An 18,330-nucleotide genomic window follows, 5' to 3' on the forward strand; every position below is an offset into this window, starting at 1 on the left:
AGTCCATGGGGGTTGCAAAGAGTCTGAAAGTTTTTATAATAAGAAGAATCATTTTGATTGGCACCACTGAGCCCTTTGTCTCATTTATCCATCCAGAGGATACTGGAGACCTTGCTTCTGTCCTAATAATGTGAATAATTGAGAGAAACAGTTGAACAGGCCAACCAAATACCAGTGACTCAAATAGCCAGAGTCTTTTCCAAACCATTATACTAGCTGAAAAGACTGTTTAACCCCTATTATTTTTGCACATCTATCTTTGTGTACCTTAATTATCCTGGCATTGATGGCATGTGCAGAAACATTAAAAAACATCTTAACTTCATTTTTAGTGAGGCATACTCAAGTCATCCAGAAGTGTTTCTGTTAAGCCATTAGCAGATTTATCTTCTCTCTTCCTATAATTTCATCTCCAAATATGTGGGCAGATTTTTCAGGGCTGAGGGGTTTGAAGTTGTTTTCCTCTGCCGTGACAACACCATGGAAGCATATTCTCCCTGTCAGGAAAATCTTAACAAAATAAAGCTAAGTCCGCTGAGTTTGCCAGGGCTTTTCTGATACCTGGTCAGAAAGATAACAGCTCTTTGTTCAGCCAGGTCTAAAACTGGAAATCTGTAAGATTGATCTCCTATGAATTATCATTTTATAATCTTTTCATTGCTGTTTGAAGGTATGTTGGAGCACATAAAATCTTATTTGTTTTGAATACGTAATACATTCACAATGTTCAAATCCCAAAGTCTAAAAATATATAGGAAAAAATTTCTCATTCCTGTTTTACCAGCCACCCTTTTCTCATCTTACCAGCAAGCATTGTTCTTAGTTTTTTATGCTTCCTGTCAGAGATAGTTAGTTCATTCATAAGCAAGTGTGAAAGCATAATCTTTTCCCCTTTTTATGCAAAAAATAGCATATCATACATACTGCATATGTCAGTCAGGATTCAGTTGGGGAAGCAGAGCTCTGAATAATATGGAATAAAAGATTTATTATAGGCATGAGACTTTGTACAGTTGTAGATGAATGTAAAGAAGTAAAAGTCTGTAAAGGGGAGCTTGGAAGATGAGAGAAAAGGTACTAATTTTGAAGTGGTGGCAAATGTGGACAAATGAAAGCTTGCCAGGAAACCTGGAAATTCTCCTTAACTTAAGTTAAGGAGAATTAGCAAAAAAGGGCTGGTGGAGAAATCCCTGAGACAGTGTTATCAAATAGAACTTCTGTAATGATGAAAATGTTCCATTTCTGCACTGTTCAGTATGGTAGCCATCAGTCCTGTGTGCCTATTGAGCACTTGAAATGTGGCTAGTATGACTGAGAAACTGAATTTTACATTTTATTTCACTTTAATTAATGTAAATAGCCACACATGGCAAGCAGTTACTGTTTTGAACAGCACAGCTCTAGAAGGTGCACCTGGCTGTAGGTGTGAATTTGCTGTTAATCATCAGAGGTGGCAGTTGAGAGTAAAGAGCTGGATGCAGAGCCAGGGAGAGCAGGTACACGCTGGCGTCTCCAGGCACCTCTGCACCTGTCTTACTGCCTTCAGAGCTTCTGCAGGGCTTCTGCTTTCCAGAGTCTCACTTAAGTCTCTCTTGCAGCCAACTCTAGTTCAGAACCACACAGGGAATTTTGGGGAATTGGGGCTATTTAGGGAAACATCATTCCAGTGAAACTAAATGTCAGGGTATTAAACCACCAGACTGCTTTTCTTACCTAACAATGTATTCTGAAAACCTTAAAATACCAGAGCATAAAGAATTCCTTATTCTTTTTCGTAGCTGTTGTCTACTGCATGAATGTATAAATGTATGTACCCATTCACTTAACTACTTATTTTTATAATTTATTGTAACCAAAAAAATCAACGGAGAAACAAACTTGGATTGAGCAATGTTTCTGACTATACCATAAAATACACAAGAAGCCATGAAAGAAAAGATTGAAATAAAAAATAACTTTTCTACACAGCAGAATTCATAATATGAATATTAGTTTTAAAATAATGTCTTCAGTGAATGATATTTTAATAGAAACTGACTTTTTTATGAAACAAATACCAAGCCTGATTTCAGATTTTATAGATTTTCAGGTTATGATTGACCACACATATTTGATCATTAACGTCTATGCTTCATTAGGAAAAGGAAGATGAGAGGGTCTATTTAGTTTGCATGTTTGCTTCCTTTCTTCTTTCCTCCCTTCCTCCCTCCCTGGATTGCTAAGCACTTTTCAGTGTAATTATGATTTGAAAGTGGAAATAGAAAAGGAAAGAGCATGAATAAAAGTCATTGGACAATCAGTCAGATCTTTTGCCACTCCCTGCTAGCTCTGCAATTTTGTGAATATCATTATGAGGTTTCATTAAGGAGAGGAACTAGCTTATATTTGATTTTTCCCCACCACAGTGAGGCTTCCTAGGTGGCTCAGTGGTAAAGAATCCACTTGCCAATGTAGGAGCTGCAGAAGATGTGGGTTCTATCCCTTGTTTGGGAAGATTCCCTGGAGAAGGAAATGGCAACCCACTCCAGTATTCTTGCCTGGGAAATCCCATGAACAGAGGAGCCTGCCCATCTACAGTCCATAGGATTGCAAAGAGTTGGACATGACTGAAGCGATTGAGCGTGTGCCTCTAGTGAATAGCTCAGTTCAGTTCGGTTCAGTTGCTCAGTTGTGTCTGACTCTTTGTGACCCCATGGACTGCAACACACCAAGCTTCCCTGTCTATCACCAACTCCTGAAGCTTGCTCAAACTCATGTCCATCTAGTCAGTGATGCTGTCCAACCATCTCATCCTCTGTCATCCCCTTCTCCTCCTGCCTTCAGTCTTTCCCAGCATCAGGATCTTTTCCAAAGAGTCAGTTCTTTGCATCAGGTAGCCAAAGTGTTGGAGTTTCAACTTCAACATCAGTCCTTCCAGTGAATATTCAGGACTGATTTCCTTTAGGATTGACTGGTTGGATCTCCTTGCAGTTTAAGGGACTTTCAAGAGACTCTCCAATATCACAGTTCAAAAGCGTCAATTCTTCAGTGCTAAGCTTTCTTTATAGTCCAACTCTCACATCCATACATGACTACTGGAAAAACCATAGCCTTGACTAAACGGACCTTTGCTGGCAAAGTAATGTCTCTGCTTTTTAATATGCTGTCTAGGTTGGTCATAACTTTCCTTCCAAGGAGTGTCTTTTCATTTCATAGCTGCAGTCACCATCTGCAGTGATTTTGGAGACCCCCAAAATAAAGTCAGCCACTGTTTCCACTGTTTCCCCATCTATTTGCCATGAAGTGATGGGACCGGATGCCATGATCTTAGATTTCTGAATGTTGAGCTTTAAGCCAACTTTTTCACTCTCCTCTTTCACTTTCATCAAGAAGCTCTTTAGCTCTTCTTCACTTTCTGCCATAAGGGTGGTGTTATTTGCATATCTCAGGTTATTGGTACCTAATACAAAAATGTTTGCTAATCTCTTTAGAACTCAAATTGCTGCTGCTGTTGTTGTTTAGTCTCTATGTCCAACTCTTTTGCAACCCCATAGACTGTAGCCCACCAGGCTCCTCTCTCCATGGGATTTCCCAGGCAGAAATACTGGAATGGGTTGCCATTTCCTTCTCCAGGGATCTTCCTAAACCAGGGATTGAACCCACATCTCCTGCATTGGGAGATGGGTTCTTTACCACTGATCCACCAGGGAAGCCCATTGAAGAACTCAAATTTCTCACTTGTAAATTATGGATTATATTTATGAGAATAAATATGGAGTAATATGTGTGAGAGGATTTTGTTAACCATAGATAGTTTATACGTACCTAAGCAGTTATCTTTTTGAAAGAGGACTGAGCTTGCAGGAAAATATTAATATTGATATAATAGAAGCCTTATAACTCAGTTCTAGGCCTGGGGATGAAGGAGGCGTGGACTTTACCACTTTACTGTGACATTCCAGAGTGCAGTTTTCTGGTTTTGGAACTTTGGAAAGTGTAGAATCATTTGTGAATGTGAGCTGCAGCTTTAGTGCAGAACAGACCCTGTTGACATAGATGACTTCTCGAGCTCAAGGTGTTCTTGCTTTTATCTTTTCCCATTAATGCAGCACCCATTCACTGAAGTATGCAAGATATTGTACTAGGTGCTGTAGCCCATATTACTGTATCAGCTCTTTTTTAATCCAATTTGCTACTCTTTTTTTAATTTTTTATTGATTGAATTTCTGTGATAACTCTAGTGAAGGACAACCTTGAAGAATATTTGAAATACATGCATGACTAATTCTTTTTTTTTTTTTACTTTTAGACCATTTTTATTATCACAAAAGAAACTGCATGCCCATTAGCAGTCAGCTCCCACTTTTACCTCTCAACAGCCGCTTGCTGTTGTTGCTCTTGTTCAGTCGCTCAGTTGTGTCTGATTCTTTGCGACCCCATGAACTACAGCACGCCAGGCTTCTCTCCCTCTTTCACTATCTCCCTGAGTTTGCTCAAACTCATGTCCATTGAGACAGTGATGCCATCCAACCATCTCATCCTCTGTCACCCCCTTTTCCTCTTGCCCTCAATTTTTTCTAGCATCAAAATCATTTCCAATGAGTTGGCTCTTCAAATCAGGTGGCAGAGTCTTGGAGCTTCAGCATCAGTCCTTCCAGCAAATATTCAGGGTTGATTTCCTTTAAGATTGACTAGTTTCATTTCCCTGCTGCCCAAGGGAGTCTTCACCAGCACCACAGTTTGAAAGCATCAATTCTTATGGGCATTTCATATAAATGGAATCATATAATATGTAGCCATTTGTGTCTCGTTTCTTTCATTGCATATGATTTTTAAGTTTCATCCATGTCATGGTATGACATGGTAAAATTAATTTTAATAACTTTTAAACTAGTCTCATGTATCCAGACTATGGTTATTTCATTTTATGTATCATCAATATAAAACTTTATTAATGAGATATTTTATATTCTTATATGAAGACTTTTTTTGTGGTGTAGATTTTCTTTAGAGTACATCTCAGTTCAGTATAGTCACCTTTTAAATGTTCAACAGCCACATGTAGTTGGAGGTTACTGTATTGGATGGCACAAGTATTAGATAGGACTCCTGGTTTTAGTTCAGAGCTCTTTTCACTGCATTGTACTTAAAATGTACACATTTTTATGAAGATGTGGAAGCAAATTTTTAGAGAAATTATACTGGAATTTAAAATGAGTTTCACCTAAGCTGCTCCATTCATACCTAATTTTCTTTTTTTAAATTAATTAATTTTTTAAAATTTATTTTAATTGGAGGCTAATTACTTTACAATATTGTAGTGGTTTTTGCCATACATTGACATGAATCAGCCATGGGTTTACATGTGTTCCCCATCCTGAACCCCTCTCCCACCTCCCTCCCCATCCCATCCCTCTGGGTCATCCCAGTGCACCAGCCCTGAGCACCCTGTCTCATGCGTTGAACCTGGCCTGGTGATCTGTTTCATATATGATAATATACATATTTCAATGCTATTCTGTCAGATCATCACACCCTTGCCTTCTTCCACAGAGTCCAAAAGACTGTTCTATACATCTGTGTCTCTTTTGCTGTCTCACATATAGGGTTATCATTACCATCTTTCTAAATTCCATATATAACACATGACTAATTCTGACCATGTCTTATTTTGATTTAGAAGAAGGCTGACCTTCTGCTTCAGTTAACAGAATGTCACATTTAAGGCTAATAAGATTCTAAAACAGAAGCTTTACTTGGGTGCTTTTTTAAAAATTCTTTGACAGCTAAGATTAGCTGGCTTTCTATTAAATTTTCAAAACATAATTTTTAGAGTTCTGGAAACACATGTTACTCACAGAAGAGGATATTGAATCAAAGAATTATTTAATCATTTACCTTTTCATTCATTCTCATGACTTTATGCTCTTTCAAGCTTGATATTGAGACCCATACAGCTATTCCATGTCTTTGCCCAACAGGAATAAATAAAAATTGATATGTTAGGGGGAAGGTATATAGAGGCTAAGATTATTAGGATGATGATTTTTTTATTTATACGTTTGTATTTGCAAATTTAAAATACTGTATGTTTTCCCTCAAATGTTAGTTACTAAAGGGAAAAAATGGCAATTAAAATGGCAAGACCACAGATAAATTATAGATCAAAATTTTAATAAGCATGATAATAATCAGATTAATTCTCAACTTCTCTACTAGTTTTTAACATATTATTTTAAATTTTTTGTCTTTATCTAATGAAGATTATTATTACTTGTAGCAGTTACACTTCCAACAGTATAATGGTGGATGTTGGCTTCCAAATTTTCAAGTTGCCCAAATTTGGAACTTACTTTCTAGGATTTATTGACTCTTCCTTTTTAAAAAGGAACTACCCCTTTCCTTCAGTTTAGCACTGTAGGTAGATTCCCTATAGTGGATGAATCTGCCTTGTTCTTATCAGTAATAGCCCTCGGAATAGTAACTCTTAAGGCAGTAGTCCCCAACCTTTTTGGAACCAGGGACCGATTTCGTGGAAGACATTTTTTCCACAACCAGGGCAGTGGGAGGTTGGGGGGGGGCAGTTCAGGATGATTCAAGCCCATTTAATTTATTGTGCACTTTATTTCTAATCTAATGCTGCCGCTGATCTGACAGGAGGTACTGGTCTATGGCCCCAGAGATTGGGGGCCCTTGAATTAAGGCTTAAATTTTTAAAAAACATAATCTTTTCTTTCAGACCTCTTAAGCCATGAAAATGCAGCAACACTGAATGATGTAAAGACACTGGTCCAGCAGCTATACACAACGCTGTGCATCGAGCAGCACCAGTTAAACAAGGAAAGGGAGCTTATTGAAAGATTAGAAGATCTCAAAGAACAGCTGGCGCCCCTGGAAAAGGTGCAGATTCAAATTTCACACTTTCCTCTTCACTAGTATTTTTTCCAGAGCATATATGTTTGCTTTTTTCCCCCTCCAAGTTGTATGTGATTGAATTATGTTAATCTGATGAGTTTGGGGAACTGAATCATAAAAATCTTCCAATTAAAGCTATGAAAGAATTTTAAAAGAAATAGTTTGGGCCTTGATAATGGACATACAGCTTTGAGGCCTGAATATATTCTCATTAATCAGATATACTACCTTTATGACAAAGATTGGAATAATTGCTGATCAAGAAGGGTTCTAAGTGAGGTGGATAATCATTTTAGCCAATTTAAGAATTAAAATTATATGGAATATCATGCAACTGTTAAAAAAACTATTCAGTAGATCTAATATGCTATAGAAAACTCATATTTTATGAAAATAAATTATAAGATAATGAACACATTAGTGCGTTTTGTTATTGTTTAGTCACTAAGTCGTCCAACTCTTTCGTGATCCCAAGGACTATAGCCCACCAGGCTCTCTGTCCATGGGATTTCCCAGACAAGAATGCTGGAGTGGGCTGCCATTTCCTTCTCCAGGGAATCTTCCCAACCCAGGGATCGACCCTGCATCTCCTGTATTGGCAGACAGATTCTTTACCACTGAGCCACCAGGGAAGCCCATGGTAGTACATACTATGATTCCATTTTTAATTGAAATATATATTACACATATAGCCATACACACACACAGGCATACACACACACACACCCAAAGAAGGAAATAGAAGGGACATATTCCCAAATGCTAATAGAATAATAGGATTATGAATAATTTTTTTTTCTCTATACTTTGCTGAATGTTTTACACTGAAGATGTGTCATCCTTATTTTTTAATAATAATACAAGTATTTCTACTTTAAGAAACTAGACTATATTAGAGATTAAGGAAGAGAATAAATATTCTTAATATTGTGCTTTTTTTAAATTTCCTTAAAAGTAATGAACATATATCTCAAAGTTGTTCTCATTAATTTAAGACCTTTAGAAATGTTTGAGGAACTATTGTAAAGGGAGATGAAATTTAAACTTTGTATTTTCAAAATGTAAAGCATTTTTTAATGTATCAGCTATAACAAAATAATTATCATCCTTTACTGAATATTTACTTTGTGCTAGAAATTGTCCTACATATTTTACCTGTATTCTCTTATTTAACAGAACAACTCATTAATGAAGTGATGGTAATTCTCAGATCAGGGCCTGAACTCAGCTGTTCTGAATCCAGAGTCCATGCTCTGACTCACTGTGCTGTTTTGCCCCAGTAGACCTCTTGAGTAAAAAATTAATGATGGATTAAATCTTAAATGCTACAGTGAGAGAACATTAGCCTATTTTTATTTCCCTCTTTCAAAGAAAATCTTGTGGTTGGATAAAGACCTATTGAAACTAACTTATTTCACCATATTTTCAGCTACTAGTGTACTGAAAAAATGTTAGTCCTATAAAATATTATTCAGTAAAAACTGCAGATACTATTTAGGAAGACAAACTATATTTTCTAGAATTGAGACTAACTTGTATTTTGATTGCAAACCCTGTTCTTAAGTGAACATAGAACAGTTTAAATAAGAGTTTAAAATTGGTTCTATGTCAAAATGCTTTAGAGTTGACTGATCATGTGCGACCTATAGGTACGAATTGAAATCAGCAGAAAAGCTGAGAAGAGGACCACTTTGGTGCTATGGGGTGGACTTGCCTACATGGCCACACAGTTTGGCATTTTGGCCCGGCTTACCTGGTGGGAATATTCTTGGGACATCATGGAGCCAGTCACCTACTTCATCACTTATGGAAGTGCCATGGCAATGTATGCATATTTTGTAATGACACGCCAGGTAAGAATTCCTCTTCAAGTAACTTTTCGTGACATAGTGAAATTTCGGTTGTCAAAGTAGTTCTCTTTTCTCTCATATTCTTTATAAGGCTAGTTCCCTTTAAGTAAATCACTTATCCTTTATACACAGTCACTCACATATACACATATACACGCACGTGCTCATGCATGCCAATTTTGTATCATGCACTAGTCTAGGTGCTAGAGATAGAAATATGTAAGACATGGCTTGGCTTTGGCCCCCATGGAGAAAGCAGACTATTAAGAGAACCATATAAACTGCTAAATTCATAACAATATTATGGTAAGATAGAGAATAAGAAGGCAAAGGAGAAGAGAGATCAGCTGTAGGATAACTTATTCAGCTCAATTGGCTTCGCTTTTTATGTACTGTGTAATTAATGTAGCAGTCAGATGGGGTAGTTTTTTGTTTTTATCAAATATTTGGAATGGAGAATTGGTGAAAATTAATCAAATAAACTAAACTCTTGGTTACTTCTGAATATATCAGTAGTATAGGTATTTGTTATTGTTATTTTAACGTTATGGAAGAGAAGTGAAAATTAGAGATCTAATCATTATTCTTTTCTTTAACAGCCAAGACTCATATATTAAATATCAGTATCTAGAACTAATTGTTAGTGCTATTTTTTTAGTAACTTGGAAATCCATGGGAAGTATGAGGGATTTATTACTGCTTTATGTGATGCAACCACAGATCCAGGCTCCCTTGAATAAAAAAAAAAAAATCATTTGAAATAGTTGAGACAGATGAGAAACTTTTTCTGTTTTCCTAAGTGGCAAAATAATTCTGAGAGTTGCTTCTTATGTTTTTACATGTCCCCTGTTGAATGAACATAGATATTTTGTTTCTGTTGTCATTAGACCAATGGTCATAGGCCTGTTTTTGTGAGGGAAAATGAAAGCTCAAGGGTGTTATTTAACCTTTCTGGGCCCCCCAAATTTGTCTAGTGGGCAGAAGAGAGAAAGCACATTGCTCACGTCCTGCTATGGTTTGCCCAGCATCTCTAGCACTTAACTCAATGTTTAGCTCTGTTTATCACTCTGTATGAACAGAGCTGGCAACCAGATCAGTCTTACCTAGTCACACCTCTGGGCATGGCTTGCATATGTCTATATGTCTGTCTGCATGTCTTTCCCCCTTTGTTGGCCCTGTCGCTCCCTCATACATCTCTTTGTTGTTGTTTAGTTTCCAAGTCGTGTCTGACTGTTTGTGACCCCCTGCACCATAGCCCGCCAGGGTCCTTTGTCCATGGGATTTCCCAGGCAAGAAAAATGGAGTGGGTTGCCATTTCCTTCTCCAGAGGATTTTCCCAACCCAGGGATTGAACCCAGGTCTCCTGCATTGGCAGGTGGATTTTTGACCACTGAGACACCTCTTTAATGGGTTCTTTTTATCTGTTGAAATCTAGACTCCTTAGCCGATGTTCATAACTGGTTGCTGTCCTTTCCAAATGCCTCTGAACTCATCTGTGTATGTACTAGGTATTTTAAACACAGTAAATTACAGTTGTCCCTTGAACCTCAGGGTTTAGGGACTTCAACCCTCTGTGAAGTAAAAAAAAAAAAATCCACATATAACTTACAGTCATCCCTCCGAATCCATGATTCCTCTGTATCCATAGTTTCTCCATACCCATGGTTCCACATCTGGGGATTCACCTGACTGTGGATCATGTAGTGCTATAGTATTTACCATTGAAAAAAACCCACATATAAGTGGACCTGTTCAGTTCAAACCCATGTTGTTCAAGGTCAACTATATAGTCTTTGAATGTGTTAGTTGCTCAGTCGTGTTGGACTCTTTGTGACACTCCAAGGACTGTGGCCCTCTAGACTATCAAGATTGCCAGGAGAAATATCAATAACCTCAGATATGCAGATGGCACCACCCTTACGGCAGAAAGTGAAGAAGAACTCAAGAGCCTCTTGATGGAAGTGAAAGAGGAGAGTGAAAAAGTTGGCTTAAAGATCAACATTCAGAAAACTAAGATCATGGCATCTGGTCCCATCACTTCATGGCAAATAGATGGGGAAACAGTGGCTGACTTTATTTTTTGGGGCTCCAAAAATCACTGCAGATGGTGATTGCAGCCATGAAATTTTTAAAAGACGCTTACTCCTTGGAAGGAAAGTTATGACCAGCCTAGACAGCATATTAAAAAGCAGAGACATTACATTGCCAAGAAAGGTTCATCTAGTTAAGGCTATGGTTTTTCCAGTAGTCATGTATGGACGTGAGAGTTGGACTGTGAAGAAAGCTGAGTGCAGAAGAATTGATGCTTTTGAACTGTGGTGTTGGAGAAGACTCTCGAGAGTCCCTTGGACTGCAAGGAGATCCAACCAGTCCATCCTAAAGGAGATCAGTCCTAGGTGTTCATTGAAAGGACTGATGCTGAAGCTGAAACTCCAATACTTTGGCCACCTGATGTGAAGAACTGACTCATTTGAAACGATTCTGATGCTGGGAAAGATTGAAGGCAGGAGAAGGGGACGACAGAGGATGAGATGGTTGGATAGCATCACCGACTCAATGGACATGAGTTTGGGTAAACTCCGGGAATTGGTGATGGACCGGGAGGCCTGGCGTCCTGCGGTCCATGGGGGTCACAAAAAGTTGGACACGACTGAGCAACTGAACTGAACTGAACTGAGACTATCCTACTGTATGGTCTCTGTTTCCCCAAAATGCCCTGAGTTTTCCACCACTTCCTTCCTTCATATCATTCTATTAACTGGAAAGGTTTTCCTTGTTGATCTCTATCTGTCATCAAGATTTACTTGTGAAAGTGTGAAAGTGTTAGTCACTCAGTCGTGTCTCTTTGTTACGCTGTGGACTGTAGTCCAGGCTTCTCTGTCCAGGGGATTCTCCAGGCAGGAACACTGAAGTGGATTGCTGTGCCCTTCTCCAAGGGCTTTTCCTGACCCAGGGACCAAACCCGGGTCTCACGCATTGCAGGCAAATTCTTATACCATCTGAGGTTTACTTAAATGCTTATTTTTCATTAATATTTGACTACTTCCCTGCAGCCCATTCTGATCTCTCCTTCCTCTGAATTCCTTTGGCACATGGTGCCTCTCATTTCATTCATCCTATGCCATCTTGTATTATAATTATTCCTGTTCAGTGTCTTGTCCCCTCTACTAGACTGATAGTTTTTGAAGCAAGGCGTCCAATTTTTATTTCCATACCGTGCCTAATACAGTGCCTATCTGTCCTTTTTAAATGCTGAACTGCTGATTCCTCAACATTTTTGCTGCCCCCAAGTGACTGGTTGCAAAATAGCAGTAGTAAACCATTTAGTCTTGTGAATAGGAAAACATTGACCAAATTGAATGTAAAATATCCTTCCCCATATCAGTTCCATAAATTAACACCCATGAAGCAAAAGCCTATTCAGTAGCATTTAAACTATTGAATAAGCATTTATTAGCAACCTAAATAGATTCCAAAGTGTATTAAGTTCCAAAGAATTTTTATAAGATGACAAGTTCCTTGAGATCATAAAATCAAGTAGAATATTGAATTTTACTAATATTTCAGTGAGACCTGAGTACCACTTTCTATCATATGAAGAAGGAGCCAGACAATAAGAAGTTGCCATTTGAAAAAGTTACTTCAGCAGGCATGTGAACCACTATTCAATACCCTAGCCCAAGTGTTTTCAACAAAGGGGATGTCACCTTCAAGGAGGCAAAAATTGGTTCTTGAGGAGTAGAACATCTTGGAAATTACAACAGATAAATGGATACCACAATATATCTGTGGTATTAAAACCTCTTCGGGGAGAAGAGGCAGCTAAGGGGAAAATATCTAAAAAGGCAACTTAAGGTAATGATGAAAAAAGATTAAGAAACACTGACCTAGCCTTTGATACCCTTTGTCATCTCAGTTCCAACATTCATGCTTTATGTTCTGTTATTCCAACAAACTACTTCAGTGACTGTTCAGGACCCCCTTATAATAAAAATTAGTACACCTAAACCTTTAGGTTCCTGGCATCTCTCTTGTTTCTGTCACCTCCTCGTGTGTTGCTCCCTTTCGGCCCCAGTTAGACCGTACTGCCATCTGTTCAGTCTCCGCTCCCTTGTCTCTCCATTACATGTGCTCTGTAAACTCCTAATCTGGGGTGATTCTAGCCATTTACCCTACATCCAGGCTACTGAGCATTGCTAGAGAAAAATCACCTAATAGTATGGAATGGGCAACTGCTTGTGTTTCTCATTAGATTTTCTTCCCCCATAGAAAATTATTAGTTACTTCAAGATTTCACATCAAACTCCTCATCCCACCTTTAACTTTGCCTTCTACTTATCCTAGAAAATTGAGCTTAACAGGTAGAAGCTTTCTAATTCCTAAACTCTGTGAGTTTAATAGTATCCTTACTGAGTCTTTCATACTATTTCCTTAAATTCAAATAAGAGGTGGCATTTTCCTAATCAGGGCTAGCTCTTCTGCCTCTTCTTAATCTTATTACCTCCTTCCAGAATCTTACCCCAGTATATATTTTTTGTGTGTTCTCTATGTTATCAAACTCTCCCTCTCTGACTCTCTTTCCTTTATAATAAAGCTCTCCATGTCTTTCTTCTCAGTTATTATCAAATCACCAAGTTTCTAGAATAGAGTCTAGCCTGCAGTTGTTTAGTAAATGTTTATTGCCCAAGAGCGGATACATTGACTAGATCTGAATAAATTGAATTAGTATATACATTTATATCCTTACCACAGATAAGTAAGTAGCCTAGTCACAACAACTTAGGTGAAAGTAGAGGGCTTTCTCTCAAGCTTTTAATCCAGCATTTGTCCCTTAGGTCAGTATTATTTGATCCAGATCATGATTCTGTCTTTTTAACAAGCTTCCACAAACCCCTCAACTACTGTTCATTTGTCATCTGTCATCCTCAGTAATTAAACATTTACTTCTGTCTCCAGTTGTGGCATACTAGGTAATCAGAACAATGCTCTCATTAGGAAATGTTAAAATAGTTAAAACATAAAACACATCTGCCTGTAGATTCTAGAGAACACACAGGATAACAAAAATTACCAGGCAAGGACCAGAAGAAAAGAAGTCTGAAGGGGGAGGAGCCAAGATGGCGGAGGAATAGGACGGAGAGACCACTTTCTCTCCTACAAATTCATCGAAAGAACATTTGAACGCTGAGCAAATTTCACAAAACAACTTCTGATCGCTAGCAGAGGACATAAGGCGCCCAGAAAAGCAGCCCGTTGTCTTCGAAGGGAGGTAGGACAAAAAAAAATATAAACGATAATAAGGGAGACAAAAGAGCTACGGACGGAGACCCGTCCCGCGAAGGGAGTCTTAATAGAGGAAGTTTCCAATCACCAGGAAACCCTCTCACTGGCGGGACTGGGGGAAGTTTTCTGCATTCTAACTGGGAGGAAAAATTAAACAAGGCCCACAGATTACGTGCCTAAAAGCAACTCCCAGCAGAAAAGTACCCCAGACGCCCGTACCCGCCAGCAACAAGCGGGGCGGAACGGAGAGGAGCGGGCGGCATTGCTTAGGGTAAGGACCGGCCCGAAGACCCTGAGAGCAATCGGAGGGAGCTTTTTTAAACTGTGGGATAGCAAGGGACAAAATTAACCGGCCCGAACACACTGCCGGCGGTTCGCAAAACAAAGGGACTGAGAATCTCCAGAGAAGAGCCGGCCCATCCCCGCTGGAGGTAGGAGGCAGGGGGGAGGGGAAAAGGGCAAACTCAGCCCCTGAGAAGCCACCCCCTCCCACACTGCAAACAGGCCTCCGGGTTCTAGCTAAAGACTTCCTGAGACCCGACTGGCAGTGCGTGCTGGGGCCGCGGAGGGAAAAAGTGCGCCGTACCAGGGGAGATAGCGCCCAAGCCTCTGGCTGCCTGGGCCGCTCGCTGCGGAGGGAAAAGGCGTGCCGCACCCGGGAGAGTACGCCCAAGCCTCTGGCTGCCTGAACTGCTCAGGCCGGGGAAGGCACAAAACGCAGGAGCAACCGAATCTGCGCTTTTGTGGAGTACCCGAAAACTGGAACCGCACTCAACGCAGGGCCCGCTCCATATAGAGCAGCCGGGAGCCTGAGCAGTGTAGACGGCGAAAGCACAGACACCCGTGAGCGGGGCAAACCCAGTGTGGCCGGAACACGGTGAGCGCTGTCCACACAGAGCGGTATCTGTCTGCAGCGCCCCGCCCTCCCCATAGCAGGACTGAACTGAACTAGAGAACCTAAATAAGAGATCACCTCCGCCCGCCTGTGTCAGGGCGGAAATTAGACACCAAAGAGACGGCAAACAGAAGCCAAATAAACAAAGGGAACCGCTTCAGAAAGGACCGGTGCAACAGATTAAAATCCCTGAAGGTAACACCGACTACACGGGAAGGGGCCTACAGATATCGAGAAGTGTAAGCTGGAAAGAGGAGCTATCTGAAATTGAACTGAACCTACGCTGACCGCAACAACCTCAGAGAAATTCCTAGATATATATGTACATTTTTTTTTTTAATTTAAAAAAAAATTGTTTTTTCTTTCCCCCCCTTTTTTTTTAAATTTTTTATTTTTTCTCTTTCATTTTCTTTTATAATTCCCTATTACTCCCCCATTACTCCTCAACTTTCATTTTCATATATTTTTACGATTTTTTTATTTGGGGAAAAAAATTTTTTTTTTTTCTTTTCTTTTTTTTTTCTTTTCTTTTTCTTGTTTTTCTCTCCTATTTCCTTTTAGAGTCCTCTAATACTCCTCTATTATTCCTTAACTTTCATTTTCATTTCACTATAACCTTGCCACAAAAAAAAAAAAGAGAGAAACCCTATTTTTAAACTGAACTTCGTATACAGTTCTAAATTTTTTTGTGTGTTTTTGTTTTTAAATATTGTATTTGAAAGAGTCTAACCTCTACACTAGATTTTCAATCTTTGTTATTCTCCCTCAGAACACCTCTATTTCCTCCATTCCCCTTCTCTTCCCAATCCAACTCTGTGAATCTTTGTGGGTGTCTGGGCTACGGAGAACACTTTGGGAACAGATAACTGCGTAGATCTGTCTCTCTCCTCTTGAGTCCCCTTTTTCTCCTCCTGCTCACCTCTATCTCCTTCCTCCCTCTCCTATTCTTCATGTAACTCTGTGAACCTCTCTGGTTGTCTCTCACGGTGGAGAATCTTTTCACCATTATCTTAGAAGTTTTATTATCAGTACTGTATAGTTGGAGAAGCCGTGAGACTATTACAAGAATAAAACTGAAATCCAGAGGCAGGAGACTTGAGCCCAAATCCTGAGAAAACCAGAAAACTCCTGACTACACGGAACATTAAGGAATAAGAGACCATCCAAAAGCTTCCATACCTACACCAAAACCAACCACCACCCAAGAGCCAATAAGCTCCAGTACAAGACATACCACGCAAATTCTTTAGCAATGCAGGAACATAGACCTGAGTGTCAACATACAGGCTGTCCAAAGTCACACCTAACACATAGACCCATCGCAAAGCTCATTACTGGACACTCCATTGCACTCCAGAGAGAAGAAATCCAATTCCAAGCACCAGAACGCTGACACAAGCTTCCCTAACCAGGAAACCTTGACAAACCAGTCGTCCAACCCCACCCACTTGGTGAAACCTCCACAATAAAAAGGAACCTCAAACCACAAGAATACAGAAAGCCCACTCCAGACACAACAATCTAAACATGATGAAAAGGCAGAGAAATACCCAACAGCTAAAGGAACATGAAAAAAGCCCACCAAGTCAAACAAAAGAGGAGGAAATAGGGAATCTACCTGAAAAAGAATTTAGAATAATGATAATAAAAATGATCCAAAATCTTGAAAACAAAATGGAGTTACAAATAAATAGCCTGGAGACAAAGATTGAGAAGATGCAAGAAATGTTTAACAAGGACCTAGAAGAAATTTTAAAAAATCAATTAAAAATTAATAATGAAATAAATGAGATCAAAAACACTCTGGAGGGAACCATGAGTAGAATAACAGAGACAGAAGATAGGATAAGTGAGTTAGAAGATAAAATGGTGGAAATAAATGAAGCAGAGAGGAAAAAAGAAAAAAGAATAAAAAAAAATGAGGACAACCTCAGGGACCTCTGGGACTATGTGAAACGCCCCAACATTCGAATCATAGGAGTCCCAGAAGAAGAAGACAAAAAGAAAGGCCATGAGAAGATACTTGAGGAGATAATAGCTGAAAACTTCCCTAAAATGGGGAAGGAAATAGCCAACCAAGTTCAAGAAACCCAGAGAGTCCCAAACAGGATAAACCCAAGGCGAAACACCCCAAGACACATATTAATCAAATTAACAAAGATCAAACACAAAGAACAAATATTAAAAGCAGCAAGGGAGAAACAACAAATAACACACAAAGGGATTCCCATAAGGATAACAGCTGATCTATCAATAGAAACCCTTCAGGCCAGAAGGGAATGGCATGACATACTTAAAGTAATGAAAGAGAATAACCTACAACCTAGATTACTCTACCCAGCAAGGATCTCATTCAGATATGAAGGAGAACTCAAAAGCTTTACAGACAAGCAAAAGCTGAGAGAATTCACCACCACCAAACCAGCTCTTCAACAAATACTAAAGGATCTTCTCTAGACAGGAAACGCAGAAAGGTGGTATAAAAGTGAACCCCAAACAACAAAATAAATGGCAACGGGACCATACCTATCAATAATTACCTTAAATGTAAATGGGTTGAATGCCCCAACCAAAAGACAAAGGCTGGCTGAATGGATACAAAAGCAAGACCCCTATATATGCTGTCTACAAGAGACCCACCTCAAAGCAAGGGACACATACAGACTAAAAGTGAAGGGCTGGAAAAAAATATTCCACGCAAATGGAGACCAAAAGAAAGCAGGAGTCACAATACTCATATCAGATAAAATAGACTTTCAAATTAAGTCTGTGAAAAGAGACAAAGATGGACACTACATAATGATCAAAGGATCAATCCAAGAAGAAGATATAACAATTATAAATATATATGCACCCAACATAGGAGCACCGCAATATGTAAGGCAAACGCTAACGAGTATGAAAGAGGAAATTAATAGTAACACAATAATAGTAGGAGACTTTAATACCCCACTCACAACTATAGATAGATCAACTAAACAGAAAATGAACAAGGAAACACAAACTTTAATGGACACAATGGACCAGCTAGACCTAATTGACATCTATAGGACGTTTCACCCCAAAACAATCAACTTCACCTTTTTCTCAAGTGCACACGGAACCTTCTCCAGAATAGATCACATCCTGGGCCATAAATCTAGTCTTGGTAAATTAAAAAAGATTGAAATCATTCCAGTCATCTTTTCTGACCACAATGCAGTAAGATTAGATCTCAATTACAGGAAAAAAATTATTAAAAATTCAAACATATGGAGGCTAAACAACACGCTTCTGAATAACCAACCAATCATAGAAGAAATCAAAAAAGAAATCAAAATATGCATAGAAATGAATGAAAATGAAAACACAACAACCCAAAACCTATGGGACACTGTAAAAGCAGTGCTAAGGGGAAGATTCATAACA

The 18,330-nt window shown here is 39.1% G+C and overlaps 1 protein-coding gene across 3 annotated transcripts in view; it reads left to right on the forward strand.

Moving 5' to 3' along the window:
* Positions 1 to 18,330, forward strand: part of MCU (mitochondrial calcium uniporter) — a 223,463-nt gene that overhangs the window by 193,011 nt on the left and 12,122 nt on the right. For all 3 annotated transcript variants that reach the window (XM_020896354.2, XM_020896364.2, XM_020896377.2), the window contains exons 5-6: positions 6,719 to 6,879; positions 8,544 to 8,747. In XM_020896354.2, the coding sequence (XP_020752013.1) occupies positions 6,719 to 6,879; positions 8,544 to 8,747 (365 nt within the window). The remainder of the gene's footprint in view (positions 1 to 6,718; positions 6,880 to 8,543; positions 8,748 to 18,330) is intronic.

Source organism: Odocoileus virginianus, chromosome 7 (assembly GCF_023699985.2).
Source record: "Odocoileus virginianus isolate 20LAN1187 ecotype Illinois chromosome 7, Ovbor_1.2, whole genome shotgun sequence".
NCBI lineage: Eukaryota > Metazoa > Chordata > Mammalia > Artiodactyla > Cervidae > Odocoileus > Odocoileus virginianus.